The sequence below is a fragment of the Nycticebus coucang genome, chromosome 2 (genome assembly GCF_027406575.1).
Source record: "Nycticebus coucang isolate mNycCou1 chromosome 2, mNycCou1.pri, whole genome shotgun sequence".
In the NCBI taxonomy this organism is placed as follows: Eukaryota; Metazoa; Chordata; class Mammalia; order Primates; family Lorisidae; genus Nycticebus; species Nycticebus coucang.
The window spans coordinates 62,960,292-62,983,812 of NC_069781.1; the positions used below are offsets into that span (position 1 = coordinate 62,960,292).

General features: G+C 34.2%; 1 protein-coding gene across 1 annotated transcript in view; it reads right to left on the minus strand.

Moving 5' to 3' along the window:
* Nucleotides 1-23,521, minus strand: part of CCDC171 (coiled-coil domain containing 171) — a 473,803-nt gene that overhangs the window by 290,913 nt on the left and 159,369 nt on the right. The window contains exons 15-18 of the mRNA XM_053574177.1: nt 21,396-21,563; nt 19,645-19,833; nt 6,552-7,056; nt 5,675-5,791 (exon numbers count right to left, since the gene is read on the minus strand). Coding sequence (XP_053430152.1) covers nt 5,675-5,791; nt 6,552-7,056; nt 19,645-19,833; nt 21,396-21,563 — 979 coding nt within the window. The remainder of the gene's footprint in view (nt 1-5,674; nt 5,792-6,551; nt 7,057-19,644; nt 19,834-21,395; nt 21,564-23,521) is intronic.

Sequence of the window (23,521 nt, forward strand, 5' to 3'; positions counted from 1 at the left end):
TGTGAACTGTGAAACAAGAAGACAGCTAGGTGGGCTTCCAGAAACACTTTTACCTTCCTACTGCAAAGAGAGATAGATATTCAATAGCCACATGCCTTCACATTTTTAACAGATAACTATATATAATTCATTCATTTAAAATGTACAAGTCAATGGTTTTTAACATATTGGCATGAGTGGTGCCTGTGGCTCAGTGAGTAGGATGCCGGCCCCATACACTGAGAGTGGCGGGTTTGAACATGGCCCCGGCCAAACTGCAACAAAAAATAGCTGGGCATTGTGGCAGGCGCCTGTAGTCTTAGCTACTCAGGAGGCTGAGGAAAGAAAATCACCTAAGCCCAAGAGCTGGGAGGTTGCTGTGAGCTGTGATGCCATGGTACTCTACCGAGGGTGACAAAATGAAACTCTGTCTCTAAAAAAAAAAAAAAAAAAAATATATATATATATATATGTGCGTGTATATACATATATAGGCAGTTGTACAAATGTCAACAGAATCAATTTTATAACATTTTTATCGCCCCCCCAAAAGAAACTTCCTATCTATTAGTAATTATTTCCTACACTCCCTTAGCCCCCTCCTTAACAACCACTCATCTACTTTCCATCTCTAGATTTGCCTACTCTGGACATTTCAAATAAATGGAATCATATGATATGTGAAATTTGTGACTGGATTCTTTCATATAGCATAAAATGTCTTCAGGGATCATGTGTTATAGCACGTAACAGTACTTTATAGCTTAATGGTATTTCATCATTTGGATATCTGTCCATTCATCAGAAGATAGACATTTGGGCTGTTTTTCTCTTTTTAACTATCATGCATAATACTGCTATGAACATTCATGATAAAGTTTTTATATAGATGTATGTTTTCATTTCTCTTGGATATATTCCTAAGAGTAGAATTGCTGGCTTTTCTGGCCAATCTGATAACTCTGTTTAACATTTTAAGGAAATGCCAGACTCTTTTACAAATCAGCTATATCCTTTTCATTCCCACCAGCAAAATATGCATACCTTCACATTTTGCCCTTCCCTTTTCCTTCCTGCAAAAACATAATCCTGGTGCCTTAGAAGCCAGCTTAAAACTAGGAAGCACAAACATGAAGATGCTAAGTAAGGATGGCAAAGCAGAAAGACACAGTTTCGATTTCTTCCTACATCTGGATTTCCTATTATGTGGAAGAGGGAAAAATCTACTTGATTAGCTACTTTAAGTGGGTATTCTAATAGTTACAAAGAAGGCAACCCTCTGCTACTCCAACCCTGAACATATAATGTCACTCTACTCAGAAGAAGAAATTTTTTCTTGATCTTTACATACTAATTTATAACAAAATCATCTTTTTTCATTTGTTTCCTTGGGTCAAGGTCTCACTATGTTGCTGAAGCTGAGCTCAAACTCTCAGGCTCAAGCAGTCCTCCTACCTCAACCTCCCAAGTAGCTGGAATCACAGGTGTGTGCCACAGTACCTGGCTAAAACCATCTTTTCAAAAGTTACAACTGCATTTATATGCAAATTCCTTGAATTTGATCTACTCTAAAGTTTGATAAAATTTCTTCATTATTATCCACTTAATGCAACAAATATTAATTACCAATATTTGAACTAAGCAAAGTAAGCAAACTAATAAATAATCTTCTAAACACTTTACAAATGAACTTATTTACTCTTCTGAATAACACTATGAAATAGGTAACACTACGGTTCTCCTTCTATAGATAAAACAATTCAGGTACACAGAATTTAAATAACTTGCCCAAGGTCCACATAGTTTATACAGGAACCAGTAGTAAAATTCAAGCAGAATCCCAGCTTAATCCTAAAGTGTGTCCTCCCTTATAGCAATTTTTAAATTGAAAATTAAAAATTAGTAGTATGAAAATGTATTGTAGGGACAGACAAAGATGTTTGGGTTTTCTTGCCCACAGCCTTGGGTTTGGGACAAGATAAAGCTGTCTGGGCTTTCTTACATGTGGCCTTACTGGAAGGCACCGTGTGTCCCTAGATAGCCATAACAGTTTACAGTAATGTCATGCTCAGGTAGCTGCTGTTTGGCATGTTGCCACTTTTGTTTCCATGGGTATAAAGGTGTTCAGGACATTCTCCTCATGTGGATTGCAATGACAGAGCATAGATTGTGGACTATCTATGTAACTCAGCATCTTGGCCACCAGGAGCTGGATATGGGCGGACCTCCCATGTAACTTAGCTCACAAACCAGCATGATCTGAATAAAGCATGCTGTCCCTGCCCTCCATGCCTGAGTTTCTCTCCATTCTATTCAAATCAAACTCTGGCATTACAGTATAAAGGTGTTATGTGTGAGTTGTGTACATGTGTTCATTAATAATATATGCCATTTTCACAGTAAGATGGATAGTAAGGGCACAACTATTCTTTTAGCACCCTCTACGTGCACCCTATACATGATGTTCAACAAATATTATCTCATTAATCCTCATAACAGCCATGAAGAAGGCAATTTCTTCTTTTTTAGATAAAGAATTTAAGACCCAGTAAAGTTAAATAATTAACCCAATTTCATACAACTGATAACCAGCAGTTTGGATACAAAATTAAAACTGCTTTCTTCAAAGCTAATTCTCTCTCTCTACTATACAATAATGCTTACCTATTTAGGTTATTCATACCCTTAAATTATAAATTCTACATGACTATATAAGCTCTTAGGGCTTTAAAATTTATTACTCTCATTATTATCTGTTAATAATCACCAATATGCTTTAACAATCTGAAAACATATTCCCATTCTTTCCGCTAAAATACCTTAAATTTTGACTACGAAAATATACTAAAAAATGAAAACATATCACCAGGAAAAGATAATATATAAACCCATCATCATGTTTGAAGAAATAATTCTAAAAGCCTGATGGTCAAGTTATCGCCACAAAAGGTCTGCACTAATCATTTTCATATTAGTCCAATAATATTCAATTACCTATTTGTCCAGACCACATTCCTTCCAATACTCATGATTGACACATCGGTTATTCTCTTCCTCTAAGTAACAATCACTTACTCTTCCCTAAGTAGTGCTTCTTAGCCAACAAGAACTTAAAATCTTCCCTAAAAATATGTTTCCCTGAACTTGCTATTTCCTCAACTTATTTGAGGCATAGGCAGGGCTAACATCAACGGCAGCTCTGTTCCTGAATGTAAGCAAGCGATTAAAGACATCACTCTTTGTCTCCTTCTACTTGATAAGTCTTACCTATACAGATTTTTTTTTTTTTTTTTTTTTTTTTTTTTTTTGTCGAGACACAGTTCTACCCTATGCCCTGAGCAGAGGGCAATGGCGTCGTAGCTCACTGCAACCTCAGACTCGGGCTGTGGGCACCCTGCTGCCTCAGCCTCCGAAGCCGCTGGGATTACAGACGCTCGCCGCGGCGCCCGGCTGGGTTTTTCCATTTTTTTCATGAGTCGGGGTCTTACTCTCGCTCAGACAAGCCTCGAACTCCTGAGCTCAAGCAATCCTCCCGCCTCAGCCTCCCACAGTGCTGGGATTACAGGCGTGAGCCACCGCGCCCGGCTACCTATACAGATTTTTATCAGGGTCTTAATCATTATGCCAATATTTTAACTTTAAAAATGTCATAAGGAACCATTTTTGGAATGCGCTCAGTGAATTGCTGTCTGGTTTTATAAAACCTCTAAAATCTGACTCCATGCCAATAATTCACCTTTCTTCCAATATGAATATAATAAAAACCGTCTTTTATTAATCCAGGCCTACTAGGCATAGATTTCCATTCTCATCTCTCTCTTTTTGTGTGTGTGTGTGTGTGTGGTTTTTGGCCAGGGCTGGGTTTGAACCCACCACCTCTGGCATATGGGACCAGCGCCCTACCCCTTTGGGCCATAGGCACCACCCTCCATTCTCATCTCTTTAATGCCCATTCTTCTCATCCATGCTTATTCTTTCATTTTGAAGACCATGTCTCTTCTCTAACTTACTATCATTCTAGGCCCAGCTAAATCACAAGTCCCTTTCTACTCATAAGCCCACATTTAACTGAACCTTCTATGGATTCTTACATCATTTAAAGTTTGCACTTCTCATCCGATTCTTGATTATATCCTGCCTAAACTTGGTCCATAGTTATCATTCTTGTTCTATAACCATTTTGTTTATTTTCTAGAGGGCAGACCAATTAACTTATTTTCTTTTATTTCCTTATAAATAAAAAACACACAAAACAAATTAGTTATACTTAGTTACATTAATTAGTAATAATAAATTATTACTAATAATACTATAGCTTTAAAAAACGATGTCCTTTTAAGTGTTTATATATCTACAGAGAATTCATTAACACAAATCATCTATTTATTCAAATACACCCAAAAACTATTATTAAGCTCTTTTAAAAATGTTACCTTTTTGCTTTGAAGTTACACCACCAAAATTCTTAAAATACATTTAATTCATACTTTTATTTCATACTCCCAAGCCAGTATGTTGAGATTTTATCAATATACACACGTTTTACAAAGTATACACATTGCTTACAAACATCAATGGCCACAACCTAAAAATAATCTTTGAGTCATAAGTTTTCTACTATAAGAGGGTAGGTTTAGATATTTAAAATCACAATGAATGATCTATATTTATACAGTAGAATTCTCTAAATAATTAAATTGCATACCAAATTACCATTTTTGTTTATGCTTACAATATTCCATTAGGAAAGCAAGTCTTAACAAGTCCATTATATTAACTAATAATGTGTCTGAGAGGACCGTTATTAGTCTAATTAGTTTTCAGTGAACCTGTCACACAAACATACATAATCTGAATGAAAAAATAAACTTGAATTTTAGCCCTTTATAAATCATTGATTATAAGTGGTTCCACAGCTGGTGGAAAAGAGCAGAATAGTCAAATTAACTCTATCTAAAATAAATAAGAAAAAATTTAAAAAATCACCAAAAGAGAGAGACATTTTCTCATGGCTCAATTATTACTCAAGCTTATGAAATTCATAGCCAGAAGTAGAAATGAAGCAAATCCAAAACATTTGAAAGGACACTGCCAGTATCACTTTATAAAAAGCTAATGACGGCTAGGCACGGTAGCTCATGCCTATAATCCAAACACTCTGGGAGCCCAAGACAGGTGGATAGTTTGAACTCATGAGTTAGAGACCAGCCTGCACAAGAACGAGATACTGTCCCTGAAAAATAGCCAAGAGTTGTGGTGGGAGCCTGTAATCCCAACTATTACTAAGGAGGCTGAGACCAAGAGTTTGAGGTTGCTGTGAGCTATGACACCACAGCAATCTACCAAGAGTGACAAAGTAAGACTCTGTCTCAAAAACAAAGAAAAAAGAAAAAGTTAATGATGAGCATTCTATAGGAAAACCAGATCACAAAGGAAAACAAAAACTAAAGTGGGCATATTCACTAAGAACATCATTTAATTTCTCCATAAATAAAGACAAAATTAGCCACCAAAATTTACATCAAGTTACTACATCATCAAATATAGATTTAACCATCTATCTGTGACTGAACAAAATAAAATCAGAATAAATACATTTTATTCCAAGATGGCTTATTAGAATTTGCACCATAAAGAATTCCTAGACATTTGCTTTTACATGTATTTTAAAAGGATATAAAAGAGAGAATCATACCTGTTTTACTAATGACTTCTTGTAACTCAGCCATGGAACTGATTATTGCAGCAAGAAGGTCAGAACTGGTGAGCCAACTGAGCGCTTGTAAACAACGTAACTGCTCCTTTTGACGTTCTGCAAAAATAGAAAAAATCCATTATGAAATGCTACAAAAATTATTAAAATCCATATTTTTAAAATCTGTATCATTGTTCAGATCTTTAAGAAACAGATCAAACTTTCTGTGCAGAACGTTGCCTACTGCAGAAAAGTCCTAAGAATTGTTAGATTTGATTGACCTAATTTATAAATAACTATTAATTGACACTGAAAAATAAGAGGAAAAAAATAAATTTTCTCTAATTTTACTTATATTAATAGCCAGCTTTTTTAAAAGTTAAAAATTGAATCCATTATTTCTTTAGAATAGTCAAGCATTCAAAGAAAAGTTTAGCTAGAAAGTATGCATTTTTCTCATTTCATATAATTTTTCAATAGATTTTTAGCTCTCATGATTTTACACCGATTCATAAAAAGTGAAAATAAATTATATGGATTATCTTAGAGGGAAGTTTTGAGTTGACTTAATTGAACAGTCACTATATAAACTCTTCACTTTACTATTTAAAAAGTATCCAACTATAATAAAACTAGACAATGTTAAAATTAAATGTTTTCTATTTTGTATTTCAATTTGTTTAAAACAAAATATAAAATTCTAATTTAAACAAAAATATACGTTTATCCATAAACACACATATACCTATATACATACAGGACTACATGATTTGACATATTACATGATTTTTTAAAGTCTCTGCATAATGGCCAAGCATATTTGCATTCTATTTCATTTACATATAATTTAGATTTTAATAAGCACAAATTATCTTACTTGGAAGTTTATGCTTGTCTTTGGGCTCTCCTGTACACACTAACATGCCTATGCCTTCTTTGAAACTCTCCATCCAGGTAAAAAGAGATGAACATGACTGGCCCAAAATCTTAAGTCTGTTTGCTGCCAAAATTGCAATAACACCTTTCCGAAATACACGTATCAATCCTTTAAATGGTTTTTTCTTCATCTTGGCTTCCTCTTGCTTCTTTTCCTCAATAGTTGACAAAGCCTGGGCTAGAGTTCTAATTTCCAATTTGAACAACTCAAAGGTGTTGACCTGCTCCTGGAGAAAATCTCTCTGTGTTGATAAGGCACATGATCGGCTATAAAGTGGATATAAGGCACCAGCCATCAGTGCACAGGCTGCCAGCAAGGATGTCTGTTCCCTTTGAGTCTGTGATAACACTTTTTTGAAATGTGAATTTTCAAGAGCCAACTGCTCATGTGACTTCTCAATATGGTTCAATTTTTCCATATTTTTTTCAGCTATTTCTTGAAATTTCTATAAGAGACATCAAACAATATATGTGATCATGAAACGAACAGGCATTTTATTAATTCCCCTTAATACAAAGAAAATAAACATTTGCTGATAATTATTTCTTCTTCTTTGAAAGATATATATTCTAAAATATACAAAACAGGGCAACAGTGGACAAAAAAACTTATATCTAAATATGCACACTGAGTTTTAAATTCTCTTACAAAGAAGCTTTACATAAAAGTAGAGCACATAAATTTAAGCGTAAGTCATGAATTTCCTGTATACTTATGCTTAAATATACAAATTTAGAAAAGGAAAATATGCTCTTCTTTCATTCCTCGCTTTTTTTTCCTACTTTTTTCTTAAGGCAGAGTCTTACTCTATTGCCTGAGCCAGAGTGCAGTGGTGTTATTGTAACTCACTGCAACTTCAAACTCTTGGGTTCAAAAGATCCTCCCACCTCAGACTCCCAAGTAGTGGGAAAACAGGCATACATCATCACACCCAACTACATTTTTTTATAGTATGTATGTACATATATCATTAGGTTAATTAGTAGAGAGAGGGTCTTGCTATCTTCAGGCTCATCTTAAACTCCTAGCTCAAGTGATCCTCCCACCTCGGCCCCTCTAGGATTACAGGCATGAGCCACTGCACCCAGCCTGTTTCGTACTATTAAGCATAAATTACACTGCCAATAGATGTTGTCCTTTGTGTAAAAAAGATTACTTTTGTCAAAATAAGCAGCAAGTTAAATCAGTGCAACAACAACCTAGCACTGCCTGCCATTCACTACACGAGAAGGGACTGTCATAGCATACCCTCTTATTTCAGTTTCCTTCTTACCTCCCAAGACAGAAGGGAAGAAATAGTAACTGTGAGCTGGGCTTCAGAAGCTCTCTGATCCTAATTAAGGTACTTACAAATTCAAAACTTGATTTGAAATAAAAAGAAATTTTAAAATATGTAGGAAATATATTTTAATCAGTAGAAAATAAACAGGCTGACTATGAAATCGTATGTCTTATCATTAAGAAATGCTGAGATAAAGAGTAAATGTTAGAAAATAACAGATCCTAATTTCCTTTACTATTCACTTATCATTCAGTGAACATTCATTGATAACCCATTAAATTCCATGTGCTAGGAAACAGATGAGTAAATCAATCAATCATATGACAGAGATATGACAGAATATCAGAGGAACACAAAAAGTCCCATAAACAAAATTATTTTGACAGGCTTTTAGAGGGATATGACAATTAAACGACAAGTGGGAGTGACATATGTAATAGAAAAAATAACAAAAAAGCCTGCTACACCAGTAAGGAGACTAACCCATAGTTACCTTATACTAATTTAATCTAAACCTTAAAAACAATCGTGATTTAATAGCTTCAGTGGATCTTTATTTAGCCAAGTGAGTTGCCATAAATTGGCCATGGACCTCTTTTCTTTTTAAAAGCAGAACAAAGATGTTCAATTTGAATAAGCACATCATTTAAAGAGAAAGAAATATCATATTCTTTATCTGTATGATAAAGTGAGGTGCTATCTTCATTAGGAGAGAATTCTTTGTAGTACTTTAAAAAATATTTTTCTGATATTTATTAGTTTTGATTGTATTATGTGTAAAGTTTAATATTGATCTTTGGGAGAAGTTTGTGGTGTTTGTCTGACTCAAGAGTTACCCATTGAACAACTTAGAAACAGCATTTCTAAAATTTAAATTGACAGGAAGCCCTCAAAAGAGATCAACTGGGAGCAAATCAAATAAACTTGACCACTCTACAAGATTTAGGTGTCAAAGGGTATGGACAATGCTGACAGACAGTGGCCAAAAGATTTCAAATTTGTAGAAATGTACTATTGAGGAAAATAAATCCTGAGCCAAAACCAATACTGAAGCTAGGAGGTGAGGTTCCCCAAAGCTGGATAGTTGGTAGATAGCTCAGAATCACAGACCAGAGGATGAAAGAGTAAAAGAAACATACAGAAACTACCTTCTGAAGGATTCGACTTTGTGGATGCTTTCCTTGGGGGCGAGGTGAGTATATACTGGATGAGGTTTTAAATGTTTCTTTTAATATACTTTATGAAATATATGTTAATTCTCTTTATTTACCCCAACTCTTCTCTAAAGTCTGATTCAGCCATACCTAAGGCGGTACTATGAGAAATGTAGGAATGGGGAAATAAAGGAATTGTGGCTTGCCCCCAATCACATCTCCACTGATGACCAAGCTGTGGCAGCAGTAGACTATCAATGGGACTATGTCCCAAAGCTTCATACCAAGACCTGTAGTAAAGCAAGTGGTATCCCACAGGGAGCAGCTAAAAGGAGTAAGAAATTCTGAGAAGTAATACCTAGGTGAACCGCCTAGAGGCTGAGACAATGCTCTTAAGGCAGGTAAAACTTCAAGAAAAAAGAAAACTGATATGTGAGTTGTAGGTAAAGCTAGCATGCAGGAAAGATGAGAGCCAGAAAACAAGATACTATGTTCTAGGGAGTACAAATAAGTCAGAATGTCTGAAGAAATTAAAGGAATGATGGAAATTTGATAAGTAGATAGATAACAGATGATTGGGAGCCTTATATGTTGTGCTAAGGAATTTAACTTTATCTGGAAAGCTGTAAGAAGGCATAAAATCTTAGAAAACTCATTACTATATTCTTAGTAAATGGATAGGAGAATCAGAGACATTAAAACAAACTGCTGGGGGAACAGTAGAGTTGCAGGGGGTGAGAGTAGAATGAGGAGAGCAAATGGAAATCACAAAAGCAGATTCCATATTCTCTTCAAAGTCAATTTCATCTGTTCAATAAGAAAAGGCAGGCTGGCTCGGTGCCTGTAGCTCAAGCGGCTAAGGCGCTAGCCACATACACCAGAGCTGGCGGGTTTAAATACAGCCTGGGCCTGCCAGACAATGACAACTACAACCAAAAAATAGCAGGGTGTTGTGGCGGGCGCCTGTAGTCCCAGATACTCCAGAGGCTGAGGCAAGAAAATCGCTTAAACCCAGGAGCTGGAGTTGCTGTGAGCTGTGATGCCACTGCACTCTACCCAGGTTGATAGCTTGAGGCTCTGTCTCAAAAAAAAAAAAAAGAAAGAAAGAAAGAAAAAGAAAAGGCAGGGCATGTATGCCCACTATCTCCACTAGTATTTATATTTACCATTGTATTTGTATTGTTATCAGCCAGTGTAATTAGGCAACAAAAAACAAATAAAAACATAAGAATTGGCAAAGAAATAAAACTATGTTTGTAGAAAATTTGATAGTAAATCTAGAAATACCAAAAAATATAATGACACACTGACTCAAGTAAGACCCTGTCCCTACAAAACAAATCTTTGTTTTAATTAGCCAGGTGTGGTGGAAAACACATATAGTCCTAGGCATTCAGGAGGCTTAAATAGAAGGATCACTTGTGCCCAGGAGTTTAAGGCTACAGTGAGCATAATGACACCTCTGTACTCTAGCCCAGGCAATAGAGCAAGACCCTGTCAATAAATACATAAATAAAATAAGATCCTTTACCTATGTTTATCTATGCTATTACCTAACCTTTACCAAGGTTCTCCACTCAAGTCACAACCTCCCTAAATGCCTTCCCCGGTAAAGACATCACCTCCTCCCATTATCCTCAACTTGATGAAAAAGGAAAGGTTACTCTATTCCTTTACTGTCCAGCATTAACCCCATCACTACTTTTCACAATTTAACATGTTCTCTAGCACCCCAGGTCCTTTCCCTTCCATCTTCCCTAACAGGATTCAAATTCTAACAATCTTCAGAGCCCATTTCAGGTTCTAGCCACACTATCATTCTCATTGACCTTCTCTGAACTTAATTAAAGGCCACTCAGGCATATAATTTCTACACTGCTACATACTTATTTCATATGTGTATACCTACTCTCCTTCAAATATAATAGATTTCAAGTTTCTAGAAGCAATGTATTTATTATAGTGTCCGTCACAGTGTTCTACACCCTTTATAATCATTCCTGATTTTGCTTAGCACAGTGTTTTGCCCATAATAACACTGAATAAATACCCAGTGAATGAAAAAAGCTTTATAATACAAAAGAGTGTGAAAAGAAATATAATCCAAATAGGAGATAATTTCCAAATATAAATTGGAATTTATCAAACTTGTCAGAATTTTGGTTTAGATTAATTCTGACTTTTCATAGTAAAATACTTTCAGAGATACTACATTATTTACTGTGAATTATTCTTGAAACAAAGCCTGTTTGATAGTGAGGCTGGGAACAGCTATAGAGCAAATGTGCCTTTAAAAAAAAATCAAATGTTCTCCACCCAAGGAGATTAAAGGCTAATATTTTTTAAACAAGCATAAGGAACACTGCTATCATATAGGACAAAAGCATTCCTAGTCCTGAAATAACCTGCTCCTTTGTGTACTTAATCTCAACAAATAATATTCTCCAATTCCCCCAAAAAAATTCTTACCCTGAAAAAATTAAAAAAATAAAATATAGGATACATATCTTTTACACAGATTTATTTAGTATAACAAAAATACTATGAAATTTCAGTTTTCCTGTACTCCATAATAAATTCAAAGTGAATCCAAAAGGGGGTGGGGGGGAAAGGACAGCTTCCTTTCTTAAGGAATCACAGACTTAATTCCTAAAATACCTGAGCTTTGAGGGATATCTTATTGGCTTACCACATCCATAAACTTTGACACTTTGGGCCAGAAATCAGACACTTCCCCAGGGAATAAAATGCTTTTTTATCATGTTTGCTCACTGAGTTCTTGCTTTCTATGTTGGCAAAAAGATAAATTGCAAACTGGACATTTGACACATCGACATCAAAGGACTTCCTTTAAAGTATCTTATTTTTACTATTTGCATATCTTGCCTTTTTATGTGATGTTAATATATTTTAAAATATAACAAATATAAATTCACCTGCTTTTCCTATGATGTTTCTCTGTCAAAAATAAAGGACATTACATGCAGAAATTAGAACCCTCATACATTCTTATCTGAGGGGATATAAAATAGTATAGCCACTTTAAAAAACAGTTTGTCAGTTCCTCAAAACACACAGAATTACCGTATCTAGCAATCCATCATCTGGTCTTCATACTCTCTCTCTCTCTCTCTCAAGACACATACTTATTTAATTTAAAAATACTATCTTCATTATGTAAGTTAGGCGCACAAAAAATATATGCTAAAAATGGTGCACGTCTATGTTTACTATTTGGTTTCTAAACCAATCCAAATTACAAATTACCCTTTGAATAAGTCATACCCTAAAAAGAATGAAGTTCTCTTTATCAGTAGACTGAGAATAAATGTGTCAATCCAGCAAAATGCTTGGTTTGCAGACTGTTAAAAGATATTACCTCAGACTGTTTGGAAATATTTAGCAACATTATCTCTAAATTCTGATCTGCCCTGTGTTTTCCTTCTGGGCTTTCAGATCAGAGCCCAGGCTGACTCCTGCCTCCCCTATGAAGCTTTCTTAAAACTCTACCACCTGCTCTTCTTAATTTATAGCGTTCTTCTGACAATTAATTATATACAGCCTGTGATAAACTTTATATTTCACTTTTTCATACATTATCATGCTTATTAGTTAATCAAGAATCACTTAGAAATTTGAACTCAAGAAATATGAAAATGAAATGTCATTAGATCTATTTTCAGATATTGCTTTATATATAAAAATAGCAATATTTCTAAAGGAGACAGTTTTATCGTATAATGCAAAAAAGAACAGAAAAATAAGGATGATGACAATGTATGAAAATATTCTACAATATTCACTTTGTAATTTCTAAATGACAGGCAATGTGTGAAACTTTTGAGTATCTCCATTTTAATCCTGTCCCTAGAACTTCCTTGCTGTACAAATAAGCATCAGTTGTTTGAACCTTAGTTTCCTCATTTGTAAAATAGAAATAATGCTTAAATCTCACATGGTTATGTTGGAACTCAAGTAAGAGGAAGGCAAACTATGCAAAAAGCAATGACAAACCTAATCAAGCATTATGCAAATTCAAATGATAGCATTATTAACAAAAAAACGATTTCTGAAGCAATTACCTAGAAAGTAGTCACAGAACTATCTGAAATTTCAGTAAAGGTGCCCATTCACATGAACTCACACTCCATTAGAACGTGGTCCAGGGGTGTCCAGTCTGTAGCCCACAGCTGGCCGCACGCTAATTTTCTGAGTTCATTTTTTGCTTATCTGTGGTTTCAAATATCACGAACACTATGCAGGGACCACTTTGTTGCTAATCAGCTTCCTTAGTGTTTGCATACTTGATGTGTGGCCCAATGCAACTCTTCTTACCATGTGCCACAAAGGAAAAAAAAAGGTTGGACACCCCAGTCACTATACATGACTGCATCTCTCTGTGAATCATTTCAGGCCAACATGTGTACCTTAAGGAATTATCACTTCCAATAATATTAACAAGCTCCATTTTATCTCTGAATATATTGGAAATTCAATTAAAAAGAAAACAGCTTCAACATTCAGTAACACTTTCATGATTCACCTGGATTTCTTATCAAAGGCACTCCCCATGCCATGATCAAAGAGGAATAAAATGCAATATAGTATGATGAATCTGAATTTCTCTGGTTTTTATTCCCCATTCTAAACTCACTTGATTTTACTAAAATGTCACATAAATCTAGTGTCTACAATAAACATTACATCAAGGGTTACCCCTTTCTTAACTGAGAATAAAAAACATTTACTTCTAGAAAAGAAGTTCTTGTTCCAGTAACTACATCTTTTTCAGACAAAAAAGAAACATGAACACAAATACTAACATTATAAAAGGAAAGTTAGTAAATGGAAAATAATGTGGCAGTCAGCCCAGATGTGTCAGTAGGCACACTTGAGATATATTTACATTATGATTCCAATGTATTTAAATTCAAGAATTATCCACCATGTGGCTAGCATACTTTTCCTTAATGCTAAAAAATACTGTGATACTAAAACCAGGCTGCCTGCTCTACAAGTTTCATTTATCTCATAGAATTTATACTAATTGCTATAAATCTTATACATTAAAAATCCTTACACATAATTCTATTATATTTTTTTCAGATAAGAGCAATTCAAATCCAAATATTGTTTTTCATTTAACCATTTCAAACATTAAACACAAGACCCTATTGATAAGTCATTTGTTTTCCAGCAGATAGCCTCTACTAATGGTTTTTTTCATCTGACAACAAACATCCTCTATAACCTACAATCCTGTGCTGTTATAACAACTGTGGATTTTTTCCCACTCATTTCCTTAAAAGTTTTGAATATGTATTAAGTAACATAAAATGAACATACTTCTGTTTGTATTGCAGTTTCAGGGGAAAAAGAAGAGATATAGAATCAATCATAACAAAATTTCCTAAAATTAAATTTATAGGTCTTATAATGTGTATTATAACAGCAGTTTGCCAAGTATAAAATCAAAGTAAGTTGTTAACTATGTATTTAATTATATTTGATGAAAATCCAAATTTATACATAAATAAAATAGAATATATCTCAATATATATTAACATACTTTTAGGAATAATGAAAATGATAGCTTCAATTTACAGATGCATGAATCAAAGCCTAGGCTGTTAAAAATTCTCCAGAGAACCAACATCACAAAGTCCTAAAGCTGCAGATGCTAGTGAGGGTCTAAAGAAAAGGGAACACTTCTGTACTATTGGTGGGAATTTAAACTAATACAGCCTCAAAGGAAAAAAGTATGGAGAAACCTCAAAGAACTAAAAGTAGACCTTCCATTTAATCACAAAATCTCATTACTAGGTATCCACACACAAGAAAAAAATCATTTTACCATTTTATATTAACCAGGATGGAGTTGGAGAACATTCTCCTTACTAAAGTATCACAAGAATGGAAAAGCAAGTATCCAATATACCCAAAACTAATACAAAAGCAGTAGATAAAGAAATACACACCCACAAAAGGGAAAAACACAATTAAACTCAAGTGTGGGGGGAAAAAGGGGAGGACTGGTAAACTCTCACCTGATACGCACAATATAAGGGTATATGGCACACATCCTAGGGGTGGGCACAACTACAACTTGCACTTCACCTAACAATTGCAAACAACGTAACCTAATAGTCTGTACCCTCATATTAACGGTGCCTCAATAATAAGGCCCATTTTTCTGAGCATCTCTATGTAATGGATGGGATTTGTGATATGCAAGAAGGCAATTAATGTTCTTTTATTCTCTTCTTATCTCTCAGTGATTGTGCATGTACATGGCAATGTTCTCTTGCGTTTTTAGCAGGTATTTGGATGAAACCAAATTGAAATGAACAGATTTGTTATTTTAAATATTGTTATTATATTAATAAGTATGTATTTATGTTGTGTATATGTGTATATATGTCTCACCTAACTCATAAATTTTTTAAAATTTGGTTGTTAAATTTATGAAGTGTTGCAAAATTTCAACAATAGCAAATAAAATATTAGGGAAATAAATACAGACAATATCAAAATGAAATAAAATTTTGATCCATACAAATCTCAGTTAGAAAAAAAATTCTCCAGAGAAAAGTTTTCAGTGAGAGCTTTTCTTAAAACATTAGCATCTGTGAGTGTTAGGTCTGGTGGAAGGTAAATAGGTGGCAAGGAAGTGACTAAGGGCAAAGAGCAAGAACCTAATGGTACCTAGGAAGAAAATTGGGGCTGGGAACTCTTCTCTGGGGAAGATATACATAGTAAGGAGTTCTTAGTGACCTTTTACTGACTGGAGCTCACTACCACCTAATTAGCATAGCATGGGTGGAGGTTTCCTGAAGAATTCTAGAAAAGACACATGAGTAGAAAGGGAAACTGTAATATAATCAGCCTGTTATGCAATCTGCTATATAACTCTAATCTGTCAATTACTCCAAAAGGCAGGAAATGACAACCAACAGTGCCCAGAGAAAGATGAGTGCAAGACACTAAGAGAAAAAGTTGTTTTTTCACAAAGGTACTGAAGCTATTCCAGCTAAGAAAGGAATGTTTTGAACAAATGGTATGGGAACAATAAATGAAGGGGGGGAAATGCACTTAGCCTCTACCTAACATCATTCATAAAAATTAATTTGAGATGGTTCACAGACCTAGACATAAAAGCTAGAACTATGAAACGTCTAGAAGAAGCAATAGTAGACTATCTTCACAACCTTTAGGTATATGTGGAAAGATTACTCGGCACATAAAAATAAATAACCAAAAGAAAAAAATGTTTTTTTAAGTTTAACTTCATCAAAAAAATTTTTTTTATTGTTGGGGATTCATCAAGGGTACACAGAACCAGTTTACACTAATTGCTTTTGTTAGATAAGGACCCTCTTACAATTGTGTCCTGTGCCTAAAAGGTGTGCCACACCCCTTATCCCCCCACCTCATCCCTGTTCCCTTTCTCAGCTCTCCCTATCCTCCACTCCCCACTGTGTACTAGGACCTTAACTGTCCTCATATCAGAATTGAGTACATAGTATTCTTCTCACTCATGGTCATCAAAAGAAACTTTTAAAAAATAAAAATACAAATGTGAGATTGGGAGAAAATATCTGTGATACATACATATGACAAAGACTATGAATCAGGATATAAGAATAACTCAACAAACAAGCAATAAAAATACAAACATCCCAATTTTTTAAATGGGCAGATACTTTACATATGAAGATATGCAAATAGCCAACAAGTATATGAAAAGAAAACATACAATGTCATTAATCACCAAAAAGTGTAAATTAAAACAATGAAATTCCATTTTAAACTCACCACAATGGCTAATTTAAAAAAGATTGACAATAACAAATGCTACAGAGAATGTGGAACAGAAACTTTTGTATGTTGCCAGAAGAATTATAAAACAGTAAAACCATTTTTCAAAAAACTTTGACAGTTTCTCACAAACATTCAGCTATCCCATGACTGGCAATTACACTGTCAATAGCTAACCAAGTGAAATGAAAACGTATGTTGACAAAGAATTGTAAAATAATGTTTGTGGCAATTGTATTACAAAAGCCCAAAACTGGAAACAACCCAAATAGCCATTAACCCACAATCCATCAAATGTATATAGTTAGAAAATGGAATACTGCTTGACCATAAAGAAGAATGAAGTACTGATGCACACAAAAGGAGTGACGTTATGTTCAAAATATTAATGCTGAATGATATTAGTCAGCCACTAAAGACTGAATATTAAACGATTTCATCTAAAATTCAGGAACGGGTGAAAACTAACCTATAATGATAGGCATCAGAACAATGCTTACCTATGAGAAGTAAAACTGATGAGAAGAGGACACAAGAGAACTTTGTAGGGCAAAGGAAAATGTTTTAGGTCTTAAGTGGGGTAATGGTCACATGAGGGTATTTACACTGATCAAAACATCAAATTGTACTTACCAGAGGCTGGGAAAGGTAGAGGGTGGGAGGGCGCAAGGGGAAGGGGGAAAGAAAAGGAGCTAGTTAATGGGTAGAAACAGAAGAAATAAGTTCCAGTGGTTGATAGCACATTAGGGTGACTACAGTTAACAATAATGTATAATATATTTCAAAATAGCTAAAAGGGAAGATTTGGAATGTTACCAACACAAAAAAATAACAAATATTTGAGGTAAGAAACATTCTAAATATCCTGACATTATATGCATGCTTCAAAATACTACATGTATCCTATAAATATGTACAAATATTATGTATCAATAAAATAAATATTTTTAAATATCAAATTATATACTTAAGAGCTGTGCACTTCCCTGTATGTTAATGTTACATCTAAAAGTTTAAAATAAATTAGTTAGGTCTTTTATATTAGTACTACAAAATGCAGAGCCTATCATCATTTAGAATGAACAAATAAATACTCTTAGAGTATGCATTTACTGATTCAAATTAATATAGAAAAGTATAAGTTTAAATAGGCCCCTTAAGTTTGAAAATACAGAGTGGCCTGATTTTATGTATTCTGAACCCAGTTACTGGCAAACAAATATATATATACAGAGAGAGATATACAGAAAGAGAGAGAATTTGAGGTGCTGTTTTTTGTTTGTTTTTTTTTTTTTTTTTTTTTTTGCAGTTTTTGGCCGGGGCTGGGTTTGAACCCAGCATATGGGGCTGGTACCCTACTCCTTTGAGCCACAGGCATCACCCTGAGGTGTTGTTTTTAATTAGATTTGCCAATATAAGCCTGAATGGACCAAATAAAGAAGTTAAATACTGAACCATGGGAAAAATATACAACTTTCCAGTTCCTAAGTATCCTATCATGGGAACAAAAATGACCTATTAATAAGTTCAGTGCCAAAAAACTATACACTACCATTATACTATTCCAAATGAGATGGGGATAACAGAAAACAGTTAACAATATAATGTTGGCAATAATTTCTATTGGAAAAAATATGGCTATACAAACTACCTATAACATCTATTCTCAGTCAAATCCAACACAGAAAACATAGTACATATTACAGTCAACTACCTTTGCTACATGGCCTAAAATAACGCTTACCTTTATACATATAATGTTAGTAGGAGTAACAAATTCTAACATAAAATGAATTAAAATGATGGTTCACTAGGACCCTCCACAAATGGAGAAACTACATAGAAGAATATCTATGCTAAAAATGACAATATTTTACAAAATTTTTTTAACATTTTATTTTAAAAATAAAAGAAATATAATTTTAGCAATTATTAATTGATCAATGCATTTGAGGACTTTCTGTTTATTTTGTTTTGCTCTGTTTTATTTTGTTTTTGAGACAGAGTCTCACTCTGTCACCTGGGCTAGAGTAACATGGCATCAACCTAGCTCACAGCAACCTCAAACTCCTAGGTTCAAGTAATCCTCCTGCCTCAGGCTCCCAAGTAGTTGGGACAAAAAGCACCCCCACAACACCTAGCTAATTTTTCTATTTTTAGCACAGACAGGGTCTCACTCTTGCTCAAGCTAGTCTCGAACTCCTGAGCTCAAGTGATCCTCCCTCCTCAGCCTCCCAGAGTGCTAGGATTACAGGCATGAGCCACCATGTCCAACCATTTTTGGATTGTTTTAACCAAAAAACCACATACTTCCAAACTTAAATAAAATACAATCCTTAAGATGTGTGCACACACACATACACACACTCATCTGTGTGTGTGTTTGCATGATCACACATTTTTGTGTCTAGACAAGTTTTATGAGGTTCTCAAAACATTTTAAATTGATGAAGCATCATTACAAAAACACTTGAAATAGTTACATTGAGTAACCCAATTTTTTTTTTTTGAGACACAGTCTCAAGCTGTCGCCCTGGGCAGAGTGCCATGGCATCATAGCTCACAGTAACCTCCAACTCAGGCTCAAGCGATCCTCTTGCCTCAGTTTTTCTATTTTTTAGTAGAGACAGAATCTCGCTTTTGCTCAGACCAGTCTCAAACTCATGAGCTCAAGCAATCCACCCATCTTAGCCTCCCAGAGTGCTAGGATTACAGGAGTGAGCCCCCATGCCCAGCCAAGTAACCCAATTTTTTAAAGCTCTTTGTAGAGGCAGCATACCTGCGCCCTCTTCTGTACCTCCAGGAGAAGTTCTGAATACTGCAGCTCTAGTTCTTTCTTTTGCTTATGCCAGCAGCTTTCTTGGGCTTTTATCTGCTCTGCCACTTTGTTGAAGGTGTCTTCCTGGGTCTGCTGAAGCTCCCTCATCGTGTCAGATTTATTTTTACAGATATACTCTAAATGGCTTATCTACATGGGGATATGCAAAAGAGAATGAGATATGCTCACAAACCATTTCATTTGCATCATCTCCCCCCCCCAAAAAAAACAAAATTTTCTAGTATATTTTATTTCTTAATATCATATAAAATTTTAAATTATAATGTAAACAAAGAAATTAAGAAACAAGAATTAGCAAAGTAAATTACCATATTTTAGTAGAAAATAGAGTCATTTTTACAACTTAGATGACAAACCGTTTATTCTTCTCTTTTTAATAAAGTTACTCATCCTATAATCAATATTAGTGAGAAGATTAAGAAAAATGTTCTCATTTCTGAAACCAAAGCTCAAGCTATTTCAATATCTGAACAAGAAAAGGAGCATTTAAATAAGATTTACAAATCTTTGAACATTTTACATATAATAACAAGAAAGTTCCAACCATTTTTTATTTCACATTCAAACACTGGAAATAAAATCCTCATCTTCTAAAATATGTGACAATTAATGAAGATTTGAGACAATAAAAAAATCAAAAACATAACTATCTCAGAGTGATGAAACTCTCTATTCTAATTATCAATAATTTTCAAATCCGTTCTACACACATTCACTATCATGAACAGCATCTGTGTTTCATACAATTTATTCCCTCACTTCTCAGTCCTACTCAGTGCCTATGGTTGTATTTGCCAATAGGTCAATATAAAATGCTCAACAATAAGAAATATCACCCTGAAGTTAAGCCAATATGCTGTTTTATTATTTCAACAGATTTTTTTAAACTTATGAGACCATTTTCTCTTCTTATTCCTTAACAGCAAATGTCATTGCAAATAATATCTGGATACTAAACCACAATAACACAATTCTGACCAGTTCAATATACTGAAGACAAGAAAAAAGTCTTTAATGGTGGCACATATTGATCTTCTAGTGTTTAATTTTCTATAACAAAAAGCAGGTTTTAAAATTTTTTGAAGACAAAATTCCTAGGTTTGTGAAATGGTAAAGTAACCATAAAAGTCTATAGTTTTCTCCTACAAAATATACTTACTACATTCTAAAACATGGAATAGGTTTTCTAACATATACTTTGCTGTATTTCAAGAAACAAGTCATAAGCATATAAGTTAAAGGTGTTAAGTGCTTTTAAAATAACACCTCATATTTTCTAAGCAAAGAACTGTAGGATCATGTTTTTGAATAACTGTATCCTGTTTCTATTTTATGGTAACATAAAGAGTTGGTTTATTAATGTAAATGACTAAGTTCTTTGAATTGCTTCATCAGTAAGATTAATTTATTTTCTTTTAATTAGGTCCCTGTGGCTAATACTGGCTAGTAGTATTAGCATGTCCTGCACAGAAAGTGGAGCTTGGAGACTTCATACAGACTTCAGTCACATTTATATGCCCACAGCAATGGCATCAAACTGAGTTGTAGACAAGCCATAATTAACGGTATTGAATTATTAACATCCAAATTCTTTTTGAAATAAGATGAATGTCAGCCCCTCTTAATGATACTGTGATATGGACAAATGTCACTGAATTTAATAGAGGTATCTGGTGCCTGAGGACAGTTACCTTCTCATTAGCCCTGTTGAGGTCTGCAATCAGGGCATCAACATTCTCCTGCAAGACTGCACAAAGCTCAGACCAAGAGAATTTATCCAGTATGCCTTCTGGTTGTTTTATGAGCACACAGCCTGCTACTAAGTGCTGATACAAGGTGTGAAGGAAGGTTAGCTTCTCCTGCAGGAAAAAAAAAAATTAATTTCTGTATATAAACATTGTAAAAAGTAAAACACATAATAAAAATGGTGAGGAATTTGTTTTGAAAACCCGAAAAGGAATTAAAATACTCAAGTCTCAGAATATTTTGATAGCTTTTTTTTAAACTTTCAAAACTACACACCAGATAGAACAGTTGAAATTGTTTCCACTTAGTATTCGAAACCATAATCTGAAGCCTAGAAGCCAAAAGACCAAGATTCTGCCACAGCACTGCTGCTGAGGCTGTTATCTGAGTAAGCACCTGTTCAGGGCTAAAGCTTTCCTATCTATAATACAAGGCATCTGACTGGTAGTTTATAAGCAGTTGTTGTTTATACTGGTTGTTTATAAGCATCTAGTTCTTTATAAGTCTGCCTAACTAGAAGTCAGTATGGTAATTCTATAATTCCATATTTATATTTGCCAAAACAAATACTATTTAAGTCAAAAAACAATGCCGAGAGAAGAGTATTATTCAACCCTGATGAAGAAAAAGTTAGACCAATATCTGTACTTTCCATGTAGACAATCACTCAGCTTTCTTCCTCCTCCAGAGATTCCAGTTTACTTACTACTTACAGGAAATCTATTCTAAGCCCCACAGGCAAAGTAGACAGTAATATGAAAGATATGGAAGACGGGCTCATTTATTTTCCCCACTTATAAGTTCATATACTATTTGGTACTCCGGGCATTTGTAGGTGTTTAAGTATTACAAAGTACAAGAAAAATGGATATAGCTGTTCAAGACATGCTTTTGAAAATATCCAATTAGAAATATGTTATGTTTTTTAAGTCCTTTAAAATATGTTACCACTGTAATAATTAAATTTACCATTGCTGATCACTACAAACACTAAGCTGTAGAATTCAGTACAAATCTGATCCCATCTTGAACACAGAAGAAGCGTCTACTTACTATCATATAATGTCCAAAAGCTTTCTATATAAGTTATTTCATCTATATAGTCCCAAAACAAGGAACTCAAAGACAAGGTAATTGTGAAGCTGCAAGATGAATGTTTTATGTAGATAACATGATTTCTCTTGAGATTTTTTAATGGAGCAACAGAAAAAGAAAACTTTTAAATGGAGAAAAGTAGAAATTCTATTACAGATTTTTAAAAACTGAATATAAAATATGCAAAGGTTTTATAATTAGAAATTATAAGGAAAGTTTTCCTGCATCTATCAAAATGTGTATCTCAAATTCACCCTGTGATATGGGTGAATATATATATATACCCTATATGCTACCCTGCTTTGTTTTACAACTAAAATAACTGTAAAAAGTTTGAAATGCAGTTATAATCACAAACTTAAGAAGATTTTTTTCATAAATACAGCATGCCTTCTCCTTTTATATGCAGTTAAAAATGACTTTTGCATATCTAAATTGGGTCAAAATGTATATTCAGGCACAAAAATCTTCTTCCTCCACATTTGGCCAAGTGATCATGTTCATCTTCAAAGATAATTCACTGTGTCGCCATTATGTCCTTTTTGCTTGGGCTGTGATAAACCAAGCATGATAATCATCCATTTGGCATGAAAAGAGAATTTCAAGATCCAAAATCAATTCACACATGTTGAACTCAACCACAATGCTGTAGACATGCTGACTTTACAATACAGTCAGGCTTCTAGTTTCCTTTACTTTAATCATTATCTGATGTGTAAAACAATTCTAACCCCTTCATGTGGACACAATTTAAATCCCAGACTGTAAAAAGAGTGGAAAGAATGTTTCCTTTTTACTTTCTTGGCATTCATGTTTATATTTGTTAGAGTAATGAACTCAATATGCAGGATGACTTAGATAAACTAGTTCCATTAGCTAGACTAGCTCTCTATCCTATGGATAAAAAAATATGTAAGACAACAATTCCATTCACACAGGCTCATATAGAAGATGAAATTGTTGTCATAATATTTTA